Source organism: Berkeleyomyces rouxiae, assembly GCF_048999995.1.
Source record: "Berkeleyomyces rouxiae strain 22BRR77 chromosome Unknown BrBRR77_ptg000002l, whole genome shotgun sequence".
Lineage (NCBI taxonomy): Eukaryota > Fungi > Ascomycota > Sordariomycetes > Microascales > Ceratocystidaceae > Berkeleyomyces > Berkeleyomyces rouxiae.
Genome location: NW_027396492.1, coordinates 2370002 through 2393256, shown reverse-complemented (window position 1 = coordinate 2393256; position 23255 = coordinate 2370002). Strand labels below are relative to the sequence as shown.

At 48.4% G+C, this 23255-nt stretch overlaps 5 protein-coding genes across 5 annotated transcripts; 3 read left to right on the top strand and 2 right to left on the bottom strand.

Moving 5' to 3' along the window:
• Nucleotides 1-845: 845 nt before the first annotated feature.
• On the top strand, nt 846-1911 carry BROUX77_002205 (uncharacterized protein; the record flags this gene model as incomplete). Its single annotated transcript, XM_073746720.1, has 2 exons — nt 846-886; nt 1494-1911. The coding sequence occupies 2 exons, from the start codon at nt 846-848 to the stop codon at nt 1909-1911; spliced, it is 459 nt and encodes a 152-aa protein (XP_073607287.1).
• Nucleotides 1912-3443: 1532 nt separating this feature from the next.
• Nucleotides 3444-4682, top strand: BROUX77_002204 (uncharacterized protein; the record flags this gene model as incomplete). The annotated part of the gene is made up of 1 exon (XM_073746719.1): nt 3444-4682. One exon carries the CDS (start codon nt 3444-3446, stop codon nt 4680-4682), a length of 1239 nt encoding a protein of 412 aa, XP_073607286.1.
• A 539-nt stretch (nt 4683-5221) lies between these two features.
• On the bottom strand, nt 5222-6744 carry BROUX77_002203 (uncharacterized protein; the record flags this gene model as incomplete). The annotated part of the gene is made up of 3 exons (XM_073746718.1): nt 5222-5384; nt 5472-6216; nt 6279-6744. 3 exons carry the CDS (start codon nt 6742-6744, stop codon nt 5222-5224), a joined length of 1374 nt encoding a protein of 457 aa, XP_073607285.1.
• A 5609-nt stretch (nt 6745-12353) lies between these two features.
• Nucleotides 12354-13044, bottom strand: BROUX77_002202 (uncharacterized protein; the record flags this gene model as incomplete). The annotated part of the gene is made up of 2 exons (XM_073746717.1): nt 12354-12595; nt 12813-13044. 2 exons carry the CDS (start codon nt 13042-13044, stop codon nt 12354-12356), a joined length of 474 nt encoding a protein of 157 aa, XP_073607284.1.
• A 7671-nt stretch (nt 13045-20715) lies between these two features.
• Nucleotides 20716-23073, top strand: BROUX77_002201 (uncharacterized protein; the record flags this gene model as incomplete). The annotated part of the gene is made up of 1 exon (XM_073746716.1): nt 20716-23073. The coding sequence occupies one exon, from the start codon at nt 20716-20718 to the stop codon at nt 23071-23073; it is 2358 nt and encodes a 785-aa protein (XP_073607283.1).
• Nucleotides 23074-23255: the final 182 nt, after the last annotated feature.

Sequence of the window (23255 nt, the reverse complement as noted above, 5' to 3'; positions counted from 1 at the left end):
CCTGATCTGGGAATAACCTTTCTCCGCTCATGTGAGAAAAAGGTCACCTGCACGACAAACCTGATGGGTATATAATGCACAGGGTTTCCCCTTTCCTTGGTGGTAGAATCTAAAATAGAACATAATAACAATAACGTCTTTTTTCTCAACCTTTAAGTCAATCCAGATCTCCTTCATACATTCGTAGTCTAATAATTTTTACCCCTTGTTATCAATGGGGCGGACTTAACATTTGGCTCATATCCTAGGAAAAAGAATCAAAAATAACAATGCCCAATACTCTTTTTTTTCACATCTTCATGTCACTGGCCCAATTATTACTTGTGATAAGATATGTGCGGCTAGCGCTAGTCGGAAGAAGTCAATGCAAAGTGCAGCCTTTGAACGGGGGATACTGCACCCTATACCGGCGAGGGAACCCTACCCGTTATGCTTGTCGGCCACTCCCGGCATGTCCCTGTGGTGAAAAAATAAGACGGAATCGTCCAGCAGCAAATTTCCAATCTGAGTACATATTCGTATTATTCAAGGTAGACTTTTTGGCCTTGGACACCTGGAATGCATATTAAAGGCCATCATCTGCTCTTGGGGGCCCCTCTCTCTTCATCCCCTCAACTCCTTTCTGCTTAGGTTCCCTTGATGCTTCTCCGCTACCCGGAGCACCTTCAATCTGATATGGTGCCCTCCCTTTTCTCGCTTTTAGCCGCCACCTTGGCTATAAGCCAAGTTTCTTTGGCTTTATCTTCTCTTAACCCTCTCCTAACCTGCACTCGGATTCTCTAACTGATACCCTGCCGATATTCGACAGCCCTCCGTCTGATAAACAATCCCGCAGTACGGAACCGATGCAAGTTGGGCGAGAAGAGCTGGCCAATGTCTACATGAGGTATGGAAAACCTCTGCCTAAAGATTTAGAGGCTGCTATAACTCGATGTCAGCAACGTGGCAGGCTTTTCGCCGTTTTATCGACCATTAACGACCGCGTATTAGTCCAAGGCAAGGTCGGCCTGCCTGTGCAAGAACTGAGTCTCATTCTAGATACCGCATGGGCGGGTCTGTGGGCTTTTTCTCAGCAGACAACAAATCTTGAGTCCCAAACAGCCTACATTCCTGAGAACTCCCACACGGCCGAAAAAAATGGAAGGCTACTCGTGGGAACTTGAGCATCCGGTTGGCAGAATGGTGTCCGGCGATGTTTACTATTAGGTTGTGTCTATTGACAGCTTCAGTACTAACATTTTTTGCTGAAGCCAAGCCCTTCAACTAGCTGATGCTGCCTCTAGATTCCCAGACATGTCTGGTGTATCTGGGGTCATAGGCATGGCATTCAGCTCTCTCAGCCCTATTAAGCCCAAGCCCCAGCCCAATCTCTTCGACAACATGGCTGAAAGACTTGCTCAGAAGGTTTTTACAGTTGGCATCAAGAAGAAAATTGGTCAGGTCGACTTTGGATATATTGATAAGAATGGCTACTTGGGATAATTGGGGTACAGTGATGTTTTCAACCAAAACGGCTTCTGGAACTTCACAATCGAGAGTCTTGCTAGCAATCTTGAAGCTCCTACCAATGGTTTTGAGTATGTCATTGCTGATACAGCCACCTCCATGATAATACTCCTTAGTACATACGTCTCTGCATTCTATGAGCAGGTTGAGGCTGTCTGGTGTAGCGTGGGGCATGGTGGTTTTATTATGCGCTGTGGTGTTGACATGCCCGGTTTTACGTTCAAGGTTGGTGGAGTCCTTATAGCTATTCCTAAGCATCACATGCAGGTCCCGCTCAATTACGACGTTAACCTTTGCTTTGGTGGGCTGCAATCGTCGGATGAACTCGGGGTCAATGTCATTGGCACTATTGCTTTCAAGACTACCTTTGTGGTCTTTGATCCAATCAATGCCAAGATTGGCTAGGCAAGAAAATACAAATGAAGACTGGCTAGTTAAATCTGGCTTGGGCAAACTCGAGGCACAGTTAGCCGGATGGAGGATCGTTGGTTATGATGACGTTAACATTAGAATCACGCTTACATAAACACACATGTGCCTGTGTAACACTAGTGTAGCAATAACATGTGATTACTCAGCTGGCTTTGAGGCATATCCCCGCCTAGATCAGATATTCCTTGAGAAATGCATGTTCATAGCACCTTCGCAGTTTCAATATTATGCACAATTTACTTCTCCGCCAAATCCGGGATAATTAAATAACCACAACTGATGCCTTGTTTTCTTCAGTCATAGATTCTCTGACCATGCATTAGTATTCGCCACAGGAAAACTCGACACAGGCCACCTCTGTACGACAAATCTCCACAGCGATCTTGGCTAGGGGATTCGAAGCGGTAGTCCGACAGGACAAATTATTCAAAGGAGCTGCTGTGGATTGACTCCTGTTCTACTTGCCTGACAAAATACGGAATATACGTCGTATGGTACTAGGTGCAAGATAATGGTCAGGGTACCAGTTCGTTCAGTCGTGGTTCTCTATTCTTCTCCTTCTCCAGCCTCATTCCACCTATCGTGATAGCTATATACAGGTACAAAGTGAGGTATCACCAGGGATAGCACCGGAAGGTGCTCACGTGACTATAACCCTGTGGATATTCTGACAGCCGCCATTGATAGAACAACCAGGAAGTAACGATGAACCTGTGGCTGGAACTATGCAGTCTTAAAACTACATCGAATATAAGATGCCTTGTCATTTCCCATTGGGATGAATGGCACGGAGTTTCCATTCCCAGAGTGTTACAACGTGTGAAAATCCACGTGGCATTGAATCCACTAAGAAGCTGATAATTGTATCTACTCCGTCTGTCATAAAATCCCCACAACATGCCCTGCCATTAGTGTCTTTCTGTGCCAAAGCAGAAGGGATTTGTCGTTCTGGCTCATCTCAAACTACGATTTCCCATGTTATACGTTGGTCTTTAGAGGGAGTGTCGGCTAATGACTTTCAACCCCCAATTTTGGCTGGCGGTGTATCTTCGGAACCAAGCTTTCAAGCATATTCATATACTACTTGTAGTTCTAATACCCTCGAACCAGCTCCGGCAGAGCCTATTTCTTACCCTACCTATAGAAGCAGAGTTTTCTCCCTTCCCCGGTTTTGATGGGTATATTTAATGCGCCGAGATGCAGAACTTCAGTCACGGACCATATAAAGCCCCGGCCCTATAAACGCGTGTTCATAACAACCGGCTTATATGGCAATCTTTCATTCTTCTTTTTTCTCTGGTAGAAAGGAGCTCGGTCCGGCCTCACTTCACTTTTGGGACCTTACTAGCAGTATACATATAAGTTGGAGAAATAACCAAGCAGCACTCCAATCTGTTGAATGTATTTTAGTATGATCTTCTCTCGTCTTAGAGCTTGAGCTCTTTCCTGCCAACATTAACGTTATCTTGCCATCTTTCTACTTGCTGGCACTCGCTTAATACAGAATGCGTCCGTCTTTCTCTTCACTTGTGGCTGCGACCTTGGCTGTTTCTCAGGCCTGTCTAGCTCTGCCTCCCTCAAGCCCTTTCTCAAACCCTATTTCTACCTCTCGTTCCGAACACAATGGAGCTTGGTCCATAAAACAAGTTCGCAACACAGACTCTAGGCCAGACGGTCTAATGGCCCTGGCTAGCATCTACAAAAAATATAATAGACCTATTCCCGAGAATCTGGAAGCTATTGTGACTCGGAATCGGAAGCGTGACCAGTTCTTTGCAACTATCTCAGACGTATGGGGGACCGTTTCGATCCCTACTAGAATCGGCTTGCCTGGACAGGTATATAACCTTATATTGGACACGGCTTCATCCGGCATATGGGTGCTCTCCGAGCAGGCCGCAAAACCTGAGTTGCAAGCAGCCTACAATCCAGAAAACTCTGACACGGCCGATTTGATGAAAGACTACTCGTGGGAGATCCGGCATCTCGCAGGTGAGGCAGCCTCGGGAGATGTATACCTGGACTTTGTTTCCATTACCCCACATGATGGCATCAGATGTAGAAGCCAGGCCGTCCAAGTAGCAAACTATGCTTCTGGGCTCTGGAACGTGGAGCATATATCTGGTGTCATGGGGCTAGCATTCAGTTCCCGCAACCCGATAAAACCTGAGCCTCAGCCCAACATATTCGACAACATGGCGAACCAGCTTGACGAGAAGATTTTCACGGTTGACCTTCAACACATAATTGGGATAGTCGATTTTGGCTACATTGACAAGGATAAATACGCTGGTGAAATTGGATACGCCGATATCTTCACTGAAGACGGTTACTGGAACTTTACGATCGAGGGTCTCATGAGCGACACCACGCCTCCTGCCAGTGGTATCGAGTATGCGATTGCCGACACGGCTACCTCGCTGCTAATGCTCCCCATGACCTACGCCTCTGCATACTACAAAAGGGTCCCAAACGCCTGGTACAGCATCGTACATGGTGGCTTTGTCTTCCCTTGCTCCTCCGAAATGCCCGACTTCTCGTTCAAGGTTGGCGGGGTTGAGATAGCCATCCCTGGCGACATTCTGAGGTTCTCTAGCTTCAATCAAAAGGCAACTCTTTGCTTTGGCGGACTACAACCGTCGGATGAGCTTGGCTTTAACATCGTTGGTACTGTGGCTTTTAAATCCGCCTTTGTGGTCTTTGATCCAGTCAACTTCAAGATTGGCTGGGCAAAGAAATGGTAGTTATTAGTAACTGAGAGAATACGACACGGGATGATTTGGGACGGGTTGGTTTTAGGCTTTAGAGTATAGACAATTCTTCTTATGCACTTACAATACCTGCATTGTTGGACCAGAGCGAACTGATTATTCGCGGGCTCATTGATTGCAATACTATCAATGTTATGATTGGCTTGGGTATATTTGTGTAGCGTCCCTGCATGGATTTCACTGTCCGTCCTTTCACTTGAGTCTGAACATCCTGATTAAGCTGTCTACTCGCGAAGGTGGTCTTTCACTTTCTGTCATGTAGATACTGAAACCATTTATCCGTTCAAGAACTTCATGACAAGAGTCATGCGAATGTGCAACTTTCCTTGAAATTGCCGTGATTGCCCGTAACAGCATCAAATTTATACAACTAACTGTCCCTGAACCTAAATACTTGTCAAAAATTGCCTGCTGAAATGTAAAGCCAAAAGAAAAACAAAAAAAAAAACAACTGGGTGCTGAACACCACGTTGTCCCTGAGAGTACCGTGAAAGAAATATGCCAGTGTGAATTTAAAAAACTATTTTCAGACTCCAGCCTCGTGCGATGCCACGTGCCACCATGATCAAAGCGACAGAGCAACCGTAGACAATCGCTGTGAATATGATAAGGCTCCAGTAATGGCCGTTGCTACTCTGGAGAATAGTACCACCAATGGGAACACCGACGAGAGGGCTGTTCATTAATTGTTAGCAAGCCATTCCAGCTTCTCTCTGAAATGAAGAGCAAAACGCGAAGTGAAACTAAACATAAAAGACTTACCCAATACTGACCACTGTGTACAAAGTAGCATAGTACCGCCCATACTCCTCAGTGCGGCAAAGCTGGCCGACACAAACTGGAATCAGACTGACGTTGCTTCCGCTAGCAAAGCCAAAGGAAATGGCAAACATGATCACAATAGCGGTGTTACTGCCCGCCGGTAGCCAAAAAGCCACACATGAAACCATGCATAGAAAAACACAGAAGGCTAAAGTGTTGAACCTTCCCATCATGTCGGCCGCAAAGCCAGCCAGGATGCGGCCGAAAAACGAGCCAGCATTGAGAATGGCAACCAACTGGTATGAAAGCGCCGTTCCGAGGCCCATATCGACAGCGTAGCTGCTAATGTAAGTGATGGGCACAAAAAGTGCCAATTCCATGGTCATGACAGCAATGGTGAGCAAGGTGAAGGGGATTTGCTTGAAGATGTAAAAGTCTGGAAAGACGTTGGAGTTGGGCAGTGGCGGTAGCCGCGAACGAACAAGTATGTTGGCCACAACTGACAGACCAAAGATCAAGAACCCGAGCGACCGTAGCGCCCACTCAAAGCCAATCTTGGGAATTAGGCTTTGCATCATGAGCGGAACAATAACACCACCTACAGAACCACCTGTGGCGGCAATACCAGTGGCTAGCCCGCGGCGACGAAGGAACCAGTGACCAGGGGCGGCAAAGGAAGACGTGAACACAAGAGAAGTACCAATGCCGGTGAGAATGCCGAAGGCCATGAGGAACTGCCAGTACGCTGTGAATGGTTGGGTTAGGGACAGAACCAATGTGGTGGGTATCTAGCTAAAGTCGACTTACCAGTTGCCAAACTAGTCATCATGATACCAAGGGTCAGAAGAATGCCGCCAATACAAATCATCCATCGAGGACCATATAAGTCGAATATGGGCCCACCAAGGACACCTCCAGCCATTGTGATGAAGAGATAAACACTGAAGATCCAGCCAATCTGTCCGTCACTGTAGTCCGTCAGAATGTTGTTCGCAACATAGGTGTGCACGACTCCAATGCTGTTGGTTAGGCCGAAGCAGGCCGTTGTGCCACAAAAGGAGCCGAAAACAACAAGCCATGCCTGAAGGCCACCCTCGGGATAATTGTTGGGATCAGTTCGCTGGCGACTCAGCTCTTCAAGAGCATCTTGCTGTGGGCATTTTTCTTCTTCGGGTTTCACATTAGCCGTAGGCCCCTTCTTCTCCGGGCACGGCTCAAAGTACGGGCTCTTGTCGGCAGAGTGGTTGAAGGGGTCGATGTCACTGGTGTCCATATCAAGACACGGCGAGAAGTGCAGTAGATTCAGTTGGGAATAAATAGTGTTGCAAGAGAGGAGTAGAAGGTGCTGATAATGATGAATAAGAAGCTAATGTGAGACTTAAGGCTTCCAACTTCGAGAAAGAAGCAGCGGCTCTCATCTTTTATATGTTTGTGATGTGCGGTGTCTCTTTGCCAAACCCCAGGTCGCAACTCCACCTCACCTTCTAGACCGCCAAACATCGTCAAAAGAAAGAAAGAAAAAAAAGTTCCACCCGCACCAAAAAACACTAGAGCCGATAAAGACCAACAAGCGTACGGTTCAAGAAACGCTCAAGGGCGGCCCAAGCTGCCATGGTCGAGGCTCAGGAGTGAGTCTAGTCGTGCTTGGATCCTACAAAAGAGGAGGCTAGAAGACAAAAACCTGTCAACTAGGTCCGTTCATCCTTTGGTACAGACTGTGGGTGATTCATAGCTGTAGCTCGGAGCACGTTCGTAGCAGTAGCGCTTATCGATTATCGACAGAGTTTCCTGCAAACACGCCCTCCCCCCAGTCGCTAAGGCAGGGAGACACACGGGTCACGATAGTTTGGAGACCACGCCCTTCGGTGAATTTTTTACATGCAAAGCCAAGCCCATGGTGACTGTTGTCTCCAGACGCAGCGGAGGAGCCAACCCGCCTATCACTATCATGGGCTACCCGTGTTCGGCTGTGCCTGCCGGAGGTGCGGGTTGTTCAATGGTGGAATTCCTCATAGGTGCTCGTAATGCGTGTCTAAGTTTACGAGCCTGGGTGGTTGCGGCCTGTGTGCGGGGGATTCGGCGGTCTGCAACACGAAAGCCTACAAGTGTCATTGCGGTTATTATCGCCCGACGTGGGAGGCAAAGAAGAGACTTTGAGCAAGGACCCGGCAGAACCTCATCGAAGCCGGCACCAGAACATCACGGTGGCTATACGAAGCTCAGATGCTGTGGCTATCGGGAGAAAAAAAAGAAGCCCGCGAACAAGCCAAAATTTACGGTCTCTTTGACTCTTGGACCAGCAGCCACGGCAAGGACCGCTTTTTAATCCCCCCTTCCGATTGGGCAAAAGGGCTGGTCTAACGCCCAAAAAGGAAGCCCAACGGCCCACTCTTGCAACCCATGAGTGAGTGCTTCAACTGCCAATATGCAACCAGTAACTGCCTGGGCGGCAGCCGGAATCTCATGGAATGGCGTGGATGAGACCACATGTTGCGTACATTGCAGTTTCCTTTTTGTGCGCCTCATTCACGGCCATGTCTCGTTTGCTCCGGCACCCCCTCCTGCCGAGCTGGTGCATGTGATGCGAGCTTCTTGCCTGTTACGGCGCCGCATTCTCCAACCCAGGCCTCACCCAACCCGACATCGGCTTCGGTCTGCTGCGACTAGGCACAACCACCAAAGGGAAAAAGAAACGCCTGCTTATCAACTTGGGGCACGCCCGGCAGTACACTTACAACTACTTGATATATATAAACACTCCGCCTGTCCTGTAGTGTAGTGCAGTGTGGGGTAGAATGCAGGAGAAACAGGACCCGCGTGCACTTTATTACAAGCACACACGGCCCTTCTGGCGGACTACGAGTACGCCCATCCTGCAATGGATGTCTGGTCGTCTTTTGGTGATTTCCATCGTCAAGGTATTTTCATGCGTTGCAAAACCACTAAGGAATGACCATCGTCAACATTCTAGGCCAGTCTGTGACTATTTATTTCGTGGATCAAGATCCTCCACCACAACAACCGGCCCGGTTTCGCAGTCACCAGCAGTAATCAAAGACACGACAGATAACGTACAAGGTCAAGCAGCCACATGCAGTACACCAAGATAATGATAAAAAAGCTTAGACACTCAACGGCTCTCGTCGTGTGATACTGTTGTCATCTTATAGCCTTGGCATTGTGCCGACAGTCGTCCTCTTCAACAATGTCCCATAATCTGAAATCAGGGACGTTGTGGTTCTATTCACGTAACTTTGCCTGCATGCATTTGTAACACACGGTTAGTGGCGGCTAACTACTAGAAGGCTTGAATAACCGCCAAACTGGAGTTGTACAGGGCCACTTTTGCCAAATCGCGTTCTCGCTCCTTCGGACTGTACTTGATTGCCGTTGATGACTAAGCAGCGAATATCGTGATGTTGGCAAAAAGTGAACATACCACCTTGATGGTGGCTTAGATAAGTCGACAACGACAGGATTCGAACCTGTGAGGGCGAACCCATATGATTTCTAGTCATACCCTTTAACCACTCAGGCACGTTGCCGGTTGATGAAAGCCTGGCACTTATTTTTATATATATTGGCTTTGAAAGTTGTGCGTACTTCGCCGGCCCTTCATCGCCGCCACACCCAACAACTCGTGGATCCATCTTCGCAACTCGGGACTGTCCCTTTGAAGGTTCAGACAGTCCACCTTCGTCTTTTCCTTTTCCTTTGTCTTTCCTTTGTCCTGCTGTGGCACTCGGGGACTGTATCGGGCCTCAGCCATGGTTCGGTGCGGCGGCCACTTCGAAAAGCGGAAGGATACGCTCCTAGCCTCCGGAGGCTCACCTGGTATGGTTTTTCACCCGCTCAACGACTCGAGTTTTTCCATGCCACGCTGTTGTGATGGTCGACCTTGTGTCTGGCCACGTTTCTCAGTCGAACGAATGTCGGTGGGGATGGTTAACTCTTTGTGGGGGTTAGGGTTTTTCTGGGGAAAATGTTTTTTTTTCTTTTCTTTTTTTCTTTTGTACTTGTGTTTCTTGCTGCTCATTGCGGAGTGTGGACCACTGGTTCTTCGGGGCTTGGGGATGGTGCGCCATCCCGAACACACAGAAACTATGCGGCGTGTCGAGCGGAGGACTTTAAATTTCCGTCCGGTAACCAATCCGGCGTCGTTTGATCTTAGTGATTTTGGTAGACGTTAAATATAGTCAAGTCAAGTCAAGTTGTGCGTACTTTTTTTTAGGTAGACGTAAGAGAATAAAATCAAAGTGCGCACTTTTTTTCTACGGAGCCAGGTGGTCACATAAACGAGTACAAGAAGACGTTTCCGAACCCTATCCACAAGTCCGAGAAACCTCTTCCAGAAGAGAAAGGCCCACCGGAGCCCCTGCCCCCACAGCTAGACAAATAAGAGGCTGCTGAGCAGCACCGGAAAGAAGTCGCCGAGTCGGACCCAAACACTGTATGGGCCTACTCAGATGGCTCGCGCGACGAGAATGGCAGAACAGAAGCAGGCTGGGCGATCTTCTACGGAGGCACCAAGCTTTGCGAAGGGATTGGGTCCTGTGGTACCCTGTGAGAAGTTGCGGGTGCCGAGGCTGTTGCTGCAGTTCAAGCGGTTCGAGCGGCTGCTAAACATGATCCTCCGGAGGCTGGTAGCTTGTACCTATGGCTTGATAACTTAGGTGTTGCGCAGCGCATCGCCAGCAGATCCAACAAAAACGGCACGTCACAGAGACACAGAGAGTGGTAGACGAAATTCGCCGTCTGCTCCACGACTGGAAGGGAGGAACCGAGTATGTGTCGCTAGACGTTGCTGTTGGTGGTGTGAGATGGGTCCCAGGCCACACCAACGTCCCCGGCAACGAGCTCGTCGACGGGCTGGCAAAGAGAGGATGTGAGAGAGAGGTCCTGCTTGTCAGGCCTGGCAGCATGTCCCTTGCGTCAGCACGCAGATGGAAGAAGTTGCAGCTGAACGTCGAGTTCAAGGCGAGGACCGAGAGTTGCGAGCCAAGAAGTCACATTGGGGCTCGCTTCGAGACAACCAATGCCTACAAGGTTGACTGGCTTAAAGGCCAGCACAGATCCACCATCGCTCGCATTCTGGCTGCCCTGCCCGAGCAGGCCATGGCGACTTCGCGAAATACCATGACCGGTTCAACCACACAGAGGCCGACAAGAACTGCCCGCTTTGCCAGCAGCCAAAGGAGCCCTTCCACCCTTGGTCCTGTGTGAGCAACAAGCGACGACTGCGGAAGAACTTGGTCAAAAAGCTGCTCCGCAAAAACAGCTCATGCAAGTATCTTGCAAAGAGGCTACAGGTGAAATGGCGCCATTACAGAGCGCACGCACCGAGAAAGGCGACCCCATCAACGGGCGCAATAATTTCAGAGGAGGAACGAACCAGAGAAAGTGAGGGGAGGTGATGGGAGAGTGGTGGGTGTTTCTGCGTGTATTGTGTTCTTTTTCTTTTCTTTGCATTTCTTTTTTTTTCTGTACTTGTTTCTTTGCTCATAGCGGAGGTTGGACTACTGGTTCTTCGGGGCTTGGGGATGATGCCCTATCCCGAACACACAGAAAATATGCGACGTGTCCAGCGGAGGACATTAAACATCTGCTCGGTAGCCAATCTGCTGTCGTTTGATCTTGATGATTTGTGCAGACGATGAATACTGTCAAAGTCAGTAACGCTCAATTCTCTCAAACATGGATTTCCCTACACTAGCTACCATGTATCCCGATCAGTCTAACAGGGAGTCTTGTCAATTAGCTTGATCGGCCTACTATTTCTGCGGAGTTGACATGGCACATTGCATCCTATGTGTAAATCCACTAGCCCAGTAAGGTTGTTATTTTCTAAAATCCGGAGACATTCAGTGCCGGTATGTCAGCCTCCTTTTATTGGGTCCGATCTCCTCACTGAACTTGTGAAGTATCTGCTGGCGTGTTAAAACTATAAAACCCTCCATGCCCAACTCTCTTTGGTCTGGGCTTCTTCTCTTGCCCTCTTCCATCTTTGCATAAACATCCGGTCTAACTTCTCATGAAAACAACAGAAGGTGACATCAGCCCTGTTGCCGGTATATACTCACTTTGCACATGTTCCACGTCCCCATGCATTATTGAATAGTGTGATGAACTGGACATTCCATCTCTCCATGGGTTGACAAGCATGCAAAATGTTGCCTCTTTGGGATAAGTAACAGGGCCGGCAGAGACACAACCGAGTAGAGCCAGCAGGAGTTAAGGTCCAGTTACAAGGCACAAGCGAATCTGAGTTGGCGGAGTTAAGCCAGATCACGGGTTGAATTTGAAACTATCGTTCCGCTTGCCGAAGACGTGATGTGGTCGATGAAAAGCACGAGGCATGCATACAATGAGTCTCGCAAAAACCGTGCATTTAGGTGCACAGTGGATTATGAACAAATTGCTAGTAATGAATTAAGACCAGAGATGTCGGCCAGTCAGAGTATAGCCCAACCGATAACTTGCCCAGCAGTATCACTGCACTCTATGTGCAAGTTGAAGAATAATTAGCGACTAAGAGACCTTTCCACTCAAAAACAAGGCCTGTGCAACTTCTGCAGTGCTTGGGCACTTTCAGGGACAACATCCAGTCCCTTAGCACCCGTCATAGTCACGTCTTGATTTTCGTCCCTGTCCACATTGAGATTACAGTGGGCTCGTCTGAGTTGATATTGCTTTTAGGATGGCCAAGGAATTAGTAGCAAAGGTAAAAAGGTGAGTAAATAAGGAGAGTAAGAAGAAGAAATAAAGACAGTGAAAAGAAAAGAGACTCTGTTCGCGGAACCCAAAGAGTCAAAGTAGAAAGTATTGTAGACTTGGCGTGGCTCCAGCGGCACTCCATCACGAAGCACGTGGCCGGTTTCTGGTCTAAACAGCAATCATGCCAACAGCGGCAGCGAAAACAGCAACAGCAGCAGGCACAAAGTTGGCAGCGGCTCCGGCCGTGACAGTAGAGTCACTGCTTCCGGTGACAGAAGCGGCCGTAGTACCGGTAGCAGTGGCAGCGACAGAAGATTCACTGGAAGATATAAGGCCAGCAATGGATCCGGAGGTAGTAGTACCGTCGAGAGCATCACGGCAGAATTTGTCGGCGGCAGGCATGACGCCGTCTATCACGAGACAATTGGTGGTTAGCGGGAGATATGTAGACTTGTATATATATATATATATGCAAAGGTGCGTCATGATATGTGGGGTGAGAGAGATGACCAAGGCCCGAGAAACTGGACACGGGATCGGGATTACGTTGTGGGTGGGTAGTACCCTTCGACCTGGATGCAGATAGGGGGAAGCAGATATGTGTATATGTATAAGAATCAGACTTACTAAAGGTAGTATCAGAACCACAGGCCTTCACCAGGCAAGCCGTGGCGGTGACGGCCAGGTTTTCGTCAATGGAGTTGGTGCACATGCACACAGAGTCGGTGAACTCGCATGTCGAAGATGTAGACACGGCTTCAGCCAAGCACTGGAAGGAGCACGAGGGGAAGTAGTCCTGGGCAGAAACCTCGGCGAGGGCCACAGTGACCAGAGAAAGGATAGCAACAGCGAACTTCATCTTGACAAGATACGAATACGCGTATATCGTCCAAAGGGTCAAGAATGGAGGAAGAGACCGTGAACACAAGCAGATCAAATTGTAAAAAGTAACAGTATTAAGCAGCGGTAATGAACGAGAAGGCAGTGATGCGATGTGCCAGGCGGATTAGAAGTAAAAGAAGAGACGGCGGAGAGTCAAAATGATGCTCTGAAAAGCTGGGAAATGGTGAAGAAAACGAAAAGAAATAAGAAAGACTGCGACAACAAAGGCAGGGCACAGCTAGAACAAGAAAATGACTTCGAAGAATTAAAGAAGAGAAGAGGAAGCAAAAGTGTCAGCTAGAAGAGAGAATACAGCTACATAAGTAGACTTCCAGAAAGTGCGACTATGATGAGGTGTCTAAGCGCATACGCTTCTAATATATGAACAGAGGTCAGAGGTCTTCCTCCTCGGAGTCTCTTATTCATACGGGTACAAGTACACAAGCCCACCCCCCCCTCTGTCGGCGATCCAGAAACCTAGTCAACGATGGTCGAATTTCAGGATTCAAAATAAAATAAATCCTAATCACTTCCCTTTGTGGGTTAAGCCGGTCAATCTGCTGCTGTCACCACCTTTCCTCCGCTGCCCCTCCCGCCATGGTCCGTTCCTATTCCCCAGTTCCCAACACGGACTTCAGACATTGGACTGAAGCAGAGAGGGGCTGATATTTCCGCAGGGGACCCGAGCCTAGTCTAGTCAAGCTTATTTGCACAAGCGTGCAAGTATAAAGTACCTCTAACTGTCTAGTCAGTTGGCTGTAGTTGGTACTTTGACTAATTGTTGTTACTTGGACTGCCTGTTGCGTGTCCTGTTTCTGGCATGATTTGCTGGTAACTGTGGGAGGGCATCGGACGTAAAGCCAAAACCTGCGAAAGAGAGGAGGGGAGGGACGTGCGCTTCCGACTTCATCATGTATTCTTCATGGCATGGCGTTTCTACGTAGGCACTTAGCTGTCAAATTTTTGCTGCAGAGTTGCTTAGGTGTTTCTATTTTTTTTGTTTGGCTTTTGTTGCCATCTACTCAGTTGGTTTTAGAACTTTTACTAGTCTTGCATCACGGCTTCTTCCTACAATACTTCTTCGGCGTTAAAGATGAGAGGTTCTTGAATCAGGGGTTAAGACGTGTAGGTTTCGGGGTTAGAGCTAGGGTTATGGGAGTCAGGTAACACAAGGACAAGCAATCACAAGAAGCTTTGGGCTTTGGATAGTTATAAGCACAGTCAGTTTATTGTGGCGCTATCATGGATGCCAAGCCCAACGGATAAGTCCTGGCTCTGCCACCGATCCTTCTTTTTACAATACAGGTCATATAGAGCACATTTCATAAGTACAAGTTCCCACAAATGGCCGCGCGAGTCTTTATAGCCAGGACTAAACCATGTACCAGAACATCAACGCACCATTAGCAAGGTCCCGACCAGGAGGTATCTTTACGCTGCAGCCCTAACCGCAGCTTCACTTACTTAGTCCGATGGAAATAGTGAAACGCAGACGCGCAAGATATGCATCCTGTGTATGTGGCCAAGCTCCGGTAATTTGATGTCTCCACACACATGCAATAGTTTGTGCTTATACAAACAATCTTAAGCCTGGACCGAGGCTATCTCAACATTTCCTCTGTAATTACGATTCTTCATCTACTATTTTTACTACTCTGTCATCCATCTGGGTCTTCCTACTCGGTTGATCTCAAAAAGGAACCTGTGATGACAGTGAACAGACCACACCACATAGGCCCCACCTCCACTCTCACTTCCTCCTCGCTATGTCAGTAGACAAGGCGTATGCATGTACATAGTTGTAGTTAGTTACTATTCGCTGTAACTAAGTGAAATAGGAACTATATGGATAGTTATGCAAGTAGAACTAAGACCTGCACATGCCAGGCAAAAGCCTCCCCTTGCTTCACCATCATGTAATATAGAAGTATGTCCTACCTGTATTTCCCTTCATATGTCTCTTATCCTGCTTGTGATAGAGTTCCACTTGTAACACGTGTCGCTATCAAGTAAGGCCAGTTTAGTGTTCTATATAGATACATATGCGTATGCTGTGCTTGCATAGCCGTGATATGGCTTGCTTGCACAACCAAGCGCTGAGGTTGGGTATAGGCGGCTGTTCTAGCGCTATTAGATGCCTTGGTTTCTCCACACTCTATCAACAATTATAAATGGCACTCTTCTTTCATACATGTGTTGAACATGCTTGTAAAGGCAAATGAACTCTTCTGTCGAAACACCATGGGCTCTCGTATACGCAGGTATACATATGCCGAGATTTGTGTTTTCATCCGTACCCTTCCATACAATGGCAGCTTTGGGCTGTCACGTTCTTCACTAGTCAGAATTTACCCGTATACAATGGCACTGATCAACGCCTTCTTTCTTGGAGCTTGGAGCTTGGCAGCCTGACATGCATCTTGGCTGTACGTCGGCTGCAACCAAGACAGCTCGCCGGGCTGACCAGGGCCTGCTAAAGATAGCCAAGAATCATGGGAAAGAATAATGGCAAGAAACAAAATGATGAGATGACGATGCTGCAGCCTTCCAGGCCATAGAAGCCTAACTTGAAAGTAGTTGAAGGCCGATAGAGCTTCTCTATGTGATTTCTGTATATACATACTCGTGGCTTGGACAAGCAGTAGTCAAAATCCCTCACAGTGCCAAGAACGCAATATTGATTCTTTGAAGTCCCGGCCGCTCATCTGTCTACATTGTCAAAGAGAGCTATGGCTTATACAAGTAGACAAAGTACACACTTTCATGTATGTTTTGTTTTGTGATTTAACAGGCGTGGCTTGATTTGACACGCCGACCCGACAAGACTCGAGGCAAAGATGACAAGAAAAAAGCGGCAGAAATGGGCCGGTATTGGATCAACATTGGGAACTTTCTGTGACTCTTTTGTCACTGTCTCAGTCTCGACCTTATCTGTTCCAACATTTGTATGAGCAAGCATTGCTCCCCGTAGGCGAATCTTAGCTGCTTGCAGTCCTTTGACTCTGTTCCAGTTTGGGTCACCTCCGGCAGGCTTATACCTATACAAAAGCACAGTCCCGGATGCTTCAAAGGTGGAGTTTGCCGCAAAGGCCAATGTTTTCTGTCAAAGCACCATTCAGAGAGCGCAGAAAGTGATAGTTATAAATATAGAATAATATATTGCTGCTCAGCGAGGCCGCCCGACAGGCTTAGCCGCCGAAACGCAGTCTTTTTTCGCCATCGTCGTTACAAGTACTGGCGCTATGCAAATACACATATCAAAGCATAGGCCAAATGCCTGATTCTGCGCGACTGGCGCCTCTCGGAGTTAAGAAACTGACAAGCTGACGTGACATGACTACCATGAACCGAAGGAAACTAGTCAAACAAGACGGATCCCCAGGTCTGTTTTGTAGATACGCCACATTGATTGGCATTTGACCGAAGACACAAGAATTGAGGTATTTTATCTGCAGACAGGAAAGCCAGATAAAACAGCTGTGCGATGACCCAAGTGAGCGAGTCTGGCTTGCCCAAACACTTTATGCGGTCTCAAGAGCAGGTGGCTCAGCCGTTCAAGGTGTCTTACGTCTGGGTCTGCTACATAGTACTTGTAGTACACAAGGCTCACTCAGGCTCTATAGCGAGCATCACGCCCACGTCAATAACAAAAGCGTGGCAAAGAACGTGTGCTGTTACTAGGATGCAGCTTAGTACAACTGGTATGACTTTAACTAGCTGAGAAAACGTGTAAACAATGGGAGGATCCGAACGCTTCAGTTGGTGCGTAGAGAATTCATTATTTGCATCAGTTAGTTATCGGATTGTCTAGTGAGTAGGGTTAGGGTGTATCGATGGCAAAAATTTCATCCACGTGGCCCATTATCACGCAGCATAGCTTGCGACAAGCTTGCGATGTAGCTGCGCCATGGTTGCAATATTGAATTGTTCGGAGCCAGAAATTCATGCATGTCTACGACTGATTCGCGGGAACGACTTGCTTGACTTGCGATGTCTAGCGAGATCTTAGCACCGCGATGCTATAGCTGCAGACTTGATGAGTTGGCCCGTTCACATCTGGTCCCACAGCACTATGAAGAATGCCGCGGTCGGTATTGGATAGTTGGTTAGTTATTGGATTGCCCGACGGGTTTGCCGCTGGAGCAATAAGCTCCAAGGCTTTGGCCCGTCCCCCTCTTCCTCTCTTTCTGAAAGCGAAAAGGGGGCATTGACCAGGTAATATTGAGGCTTATTAGCCAGCGAATGAACGACACAGCAGAGAGGAGACGAACGCTGATTGACAATTCCGCAGGCTTTTTTACGGTTGGCGGATACGAAGTGATTGACGGGCTAAGAGGCTGCACGAACTGGAGACAAGGGCTTTTGCACCAGTACTTGTACCTGTGGACGTATGCGCTCATGTGGTATGGGTCTACAGTGAATCGTGTTCTGCGCCCATACGAAGACAACATGCAATACTTGTACTACCCGTAGCTGGTTAGTTACATGTAGTCACACTCTGGAGACAATGGCGATGGCTGCTCAAGATATACATTTAGTGTCTTGAGGCGTGTGCCTGTGCTTGTTCTGACGCTGTTGCACCCTGCATCTTCGTCTGAAGTCTAGCACTTGGGACCTTTTTTTTTTTTTTTTTCTTTTTCTTCTTGTTTCGCTCGGTCTGCGGAGTGTGATTGATATAGCCATGGCAATGCGTGCGAGCGAGACTTTCCCTTGATCTCAGACGTGCTCTTCCTGCGCCTTGTTCTTCTCTCTTTGTTGCTCGTTCTCGTCTCCTTTTCCGCGCACTATGATCTTGATGGTCAATAGCACAGGGGGAACACGATGTTCGAGGCTCAGCGGGCGGCACGTGCTTCTGTGGCCATTGTCACGGACCAGTGCGGGTGAAAATTTGTGCTGTGATGTTGTTGGCTGACGACAACGTCTACTGTCCACTGTCCCACTCTCTTCTCTCCTCTATCCACAGTGCATAGAGACACAATTTCGGACGTGGCCGTGGTCCAGCACAGCACAACACACCACAGCATGCAGACCAGGCTATTGACAGGATGATTCTGTCTTTCCTGCATTGTCTGCTGGTTGTGTTGATGTCTACTTTAGCATGTCACACAACAGCTGGACTATTGTCGTGAATCCTAATGAACCACACGTTAGGCGCACCTATAAATGCACGCAAGAATAAGAATGCATTGTATTCACACAAGTAAGGGATACGGTGAAAGAACCTTCAATCTTATTTCCCGGCTTTTGTGAGTTGTCGTGTCGTGAAGACAAGATATGCAGGCATAGCGAGATAATGCTCTTCGTTCCCTGTGCCTGCAAATGTATACTGCTCGACATTTATGCTACTGTATTAGGCGTGTATATCTTGGCCGACCTGTAACCTAAAAGATACCTCTACAGTGCTTGCATAAGTTGACCCAGGCGCATGGAAAGGATGAACACACAAGTAGAGGACAAGACTTGTATCGTAGTGTAGTGCTGGTATATATATGCTAACGCGTGTATTGTATGCATGTGTAGTTATGTACATACAAGTATGCTTGTGCACACTGGCATAAAACATCAGCGCTGCCAAGTTTTGTGCATTGACAACCAGCCAGCAGGTGGGAAACCTGGGAAACAGGTTTGTTCTAGACCCGTGTAGCTAGGGTCTTGTGGCTAGCCCAGAGAAACAATATTGTCGCGCCGTCGGTATTTTGACAGGCTTGGAAATGACCATCTATCCTGCTGGTTGCTTTTTACCTCCCTCAAATATCAGGCCCTCAAAGTTCATGCCTGAAAAGAAATACACATGCAGCTTCTTATTGCACCTGACTCTGCTCGTCCTTGAATAGAGGCCGCTAACTTTCTCCTAGCCTCTTTATCACAATTGAGCCAAGCTGCAAACTGACAGAATACAGCCTGTTTTGGGCACAAAACAAACGAAGAACCCCACCTGCCTCTAGTCCCGCCTCTAGTATGGGTTGGGGTCGTGCTTTTGGTGGATGTGGTTGACTTTTTGGAAGGTACCGAAAATTATGGGCATGGGGAGCTTAAGGAGAGGACATGGAAGGATAGAAGCCAGTTCAACAGGTCCAAAAATATCAGAGGAAAAAAACAGGAAGGAGGGGGAGGAGTCATGGGATGGGCTGACGGGTCCCTGTCCCTGCACATGCCCTGTGCTAACAAAGAACAAAAAAAAAGAAAAAAAAAAGAAAGAAAGGACGACAGTTCTGCGTGCGTGTTGCATCAACTGTTTGTAGGGTAATATGATATCCAGCCGTGAGTTTTGAAATGAGCTTTTTTGGCATTTGGGTTGCACTTTGGTGCCGGTAGGCACAACGTAATTTACTTACTGGTACCATGATTGGCGAAGCCTGAAAATGATAAGTTGATAGCTTTGGGTAGCTCTCCAACCTGTATACAGGGAAATTTTTCGCTGCGTTGGGCTTCCTGACTGACTCCAATCCGCATTTATGCGCGTTTTGACTGTGCCGTACTGAGGAGGAGCAGTCAAGTAATTCATCCACATGAGGCAAGAACTAGCAGCAGCAGTTGCAGCAACATCTTCCTTCCATGTCTGCCTCTGCCTCCACCTGCACATGTGTATAGCTACTTCTACATACATAGTTACCCCGTAGAGAGAGAGAGTGGCGTTTGGCTGGTGGATGAAGGAACGGGGAAGGTGGAGGAAGAGGAAGTTGTCTTTTTTGCCATGCCGCAGCAGCCTCCCTTATTGCCCGTTCTTTCCCTCGCTTTCTTTTTCCTCTTACAAGCTCTCTTCCTTTTTGCTTGTTGCCTGCCCGATGCATAAACCTCGGTCCCTATAAGATCTAGTGCCCCCTTTCAGCAACCACGCCGGCCGCATAGAAGGACAGAAAGCGACAGAAGACTAAAGCAAAGGAGGCCGCAAGGCAAGGCAAGCACCCACCCACACCGCCGATAAATTCCCCTCATTTTATGTCTGCCAGGGTCTTTGGGCCAAACGGTTGCTCAATTTACATTGATTTTTCTTGTCGATTTTTCCTCTTTGAATTTTCCTTTTTCATTTATTTCTTCTCTTCTTGTGTGCATCCATCCTCAGAACTGAAGTCTTTTTTCTCCCTTGCAACGCTCATCTTGAACTTCATACTTCTTCGACGTGTCTCCAATCTTTTGCCTTTGGCTTCTCGATTCCCTCCCTCGGCCTTCTTTTCTTTGCGACATACTGCAATCCTCTCCCGCATTCAGACACAGACCTCCTCCCTTGGGCGACTTGTTTCTGGCTTAGACTGACACTCATCTCCCTTTCAGTCCGTCTGGAAAGTCATTCTGATTTCATCGTGGGGCTGGACATTCACGCCCTTTTTCTCCCCATCAGCTGGCATTTACATTCAGACGACGGCGCCGCCGAATCGATCCCAGCCTAACGCCTCCCCGACTTGTTTCACTTCCTTCGTACCGTTTTTCTCTTAGACCCTGAGTTCTGCCCGTTAGTTAGGCACTATACTTGTAGCATCTGGACCTTCAGGATGCCTTCGCGCCAAAGCCGCATTCCTCCCACCTACACCTACATCCGCCACCTTTTGTCTTAACTCAAGGCGTTACAATTCTTTCTCTAGTTGGTCTTCTCCAACCAATACCACGACCTTTCCATTAAACTTCTCCCTAATTACACATATCGCCCACCATGGCGATTTGGCACTTCCGAAAAAGGTCGACAGACAAGCGCAAACGGCCGCACAGTGGAAACAGCTTTTCAGACGCTGAAGAGTCGCCCCCGACACCCGCCGGAAACTCGCCTGCCGACCACCCCGAAGCTTCAGCTTTTCCATCACAGTCTCCGGCTACATGCAGACGGAAAACAACCCTCAAGAAGAAGCGCCGCACCGAACCACCATCACGGCCGCAGTCGCGCAGCAACACAACCACGAGACACAATCGCGCATACAGTTTCACGGAAGATCAACCAGACACCATCAGATCACAAGGTCGTTCGCCTGCTATGGCACAGGACAACATCGTCTGGGAGGTCCCTACCCTCAGCCCCCAAAGACCTGAACGAAACAGCAAATCGAGTAGAAGGTTCTCTAGACGAGACCCCATGCGCGAGACTGAAATTCAAACTCTAAGTGCTGACTTCAATCCGAGGACCAACTCTTCTTGCTCGCGCCAGACCTCGCGCAAAGCGAGCACCCACAGGACCAGCAAACATAAGCACTCCAACAGTTTCCAGAATCGATACAGTCATGATAGCAGAGACGAAATGGAGTTCCCGTCAGCAAAGTCCCTCCGATCGAGCATGTCAAGTGACGGGTCCGACAGCGCCGCCTACTTAGTTACCGCTCTCGGATCCTTGGCCCCACGTCCAACCCTCAGATGTGCTTCTCGACCCAACTGGGCACCCAATGTTGACCGTTCCTCGGGTTCCAAGGCAGACAAAAATATTGACTTGTCTCCTACACCTGCCAACATTAAGTCTCGCGCTCGTATTAATGGCTTAGCTGACGATTTTGACTCAACTGATCTTCGAACGCTCATGGAAAGAGATAAGCGCCGCCGTGAGCGCAAGAGGCTCAAGGATCAAGAGCGTGCAGCTGAGCGCATCGCCCGAAAGCAGGCCGAACGGGTTGCATTGGCCGAACAAGCTGCTGCCTCCGGAGCAGAACCGGTACCGAATATGGAGCGTGGTGTATTGGGTCGTGAACTCATGGATCCAGTTGAAATCCTGCCCGAGCAATCAAACTCTCAGGTTCCAGAGCCTAATTTCGAGGACTTTACTCCCGTACAGACACCCACTCGCCCTATAACGCCTATGTCGCTTAATAGTGATGAGGGCGCCGATGCCAGCTCTGTCTTATCAGTCGTCGAGAATCAAGATTTCGGAATTGATGACGCTATAGTTGATACTGGTGCCGGAGTTCTTGCGACCGGATCTTCATACCCATCTAGTGAAATATTACCTGATCCCTCAAGCTCAAATGGCCCTGTTGAGCACGGCCGGATGAACCACAATCTTCTTCACCCAGAAGTATTTGCCGAACGCGAACCATTTACGCAACCCAAACCACATGCTAGTTCTGTTTCTTTTACCCCTACCCTTTCCCCATCCGCCATAATTGCCAGTGATGTCGACCAAAGTTCAACATCCACTCGTCGCCGGTCCCTACGCACAATGCTCAGATGGGGCTCACGCAAACGCAAAAACCCCCAGCCAGTGTTTATCAATACATCGCGGGACGCCTTGTCCATGGAAACAGCTCGATCACGCGAATTTGCCTCATCCTCTATCTATGATTCGTCAGACTATGAGGTTCCCATGCCTAATAACCCAACTCGCATTGTTCCTCGCCGCACACGGTCACGTTTCCGAGAAGACCTACCTGAGCTTCCTATCTCACCACCTGCTTCACCTTTGCGCCAGGAGCGTGATTTGTCAACCATCATGTCAGTTAGCGAACGCATGAGTGTGCTGTACAGTACTACCTCCAGCCCTTCTTCGGGTGGACACAATCGCCATCGCTCTATTGATGCTCTGAACTGCAGTTCTGTCTCTCAGGGTGATATGGTTGATGTGAACGACGTCGATGATGAAGTGGCCGATAGCCCATCGCCTGAGCCTCGATCCATTTCCATGGCATCAGTTGGATCTGAATCTGAGTGGCTTGCTGGCCGTCTCTCAAACCGCAACCTGCCTATATCGCGCTCTACTAGCCACCGGTATGCAGATTCGCCGGAGCTAAACCATGATGATGAAGAGGCTATGAAAATTAGCGCCGAGTTTGGATTTGTTCGTGGCCCTTCATCCCAAGCGCAATACCCCGATGAAGATGCGCAGGCGATAGGTGCCAATGATGATCAGCCTGCAGCGGAAGCAGAAATTGACAACAGAAGTGTCATCTCTCGTGATATTGCCCTGAATTCCAACACGGACGACATGGAGAACTATACCAGAAAGAACGTGGGGGTCCTGGGGGGTGATACATCCCATGAACCTTCCGCCACTAGGAGCCTGGAACACAAAGTTGATACCGATGACGTACTTTGAACTGCATTCCGTCTATGTCCTTGTCTTGGACTTCTTTGACATGGCTACGTCAGTGTCTTACGTCCATAACCATGAGTCTTGCACATTCCTCGCACTGCTTCAACGAAACCAACCAATTCTTATGATACAATGTCTCACCAGTTCTTTGTTTTTTTAACCGCCTTGTGGAACATAGCAACGCC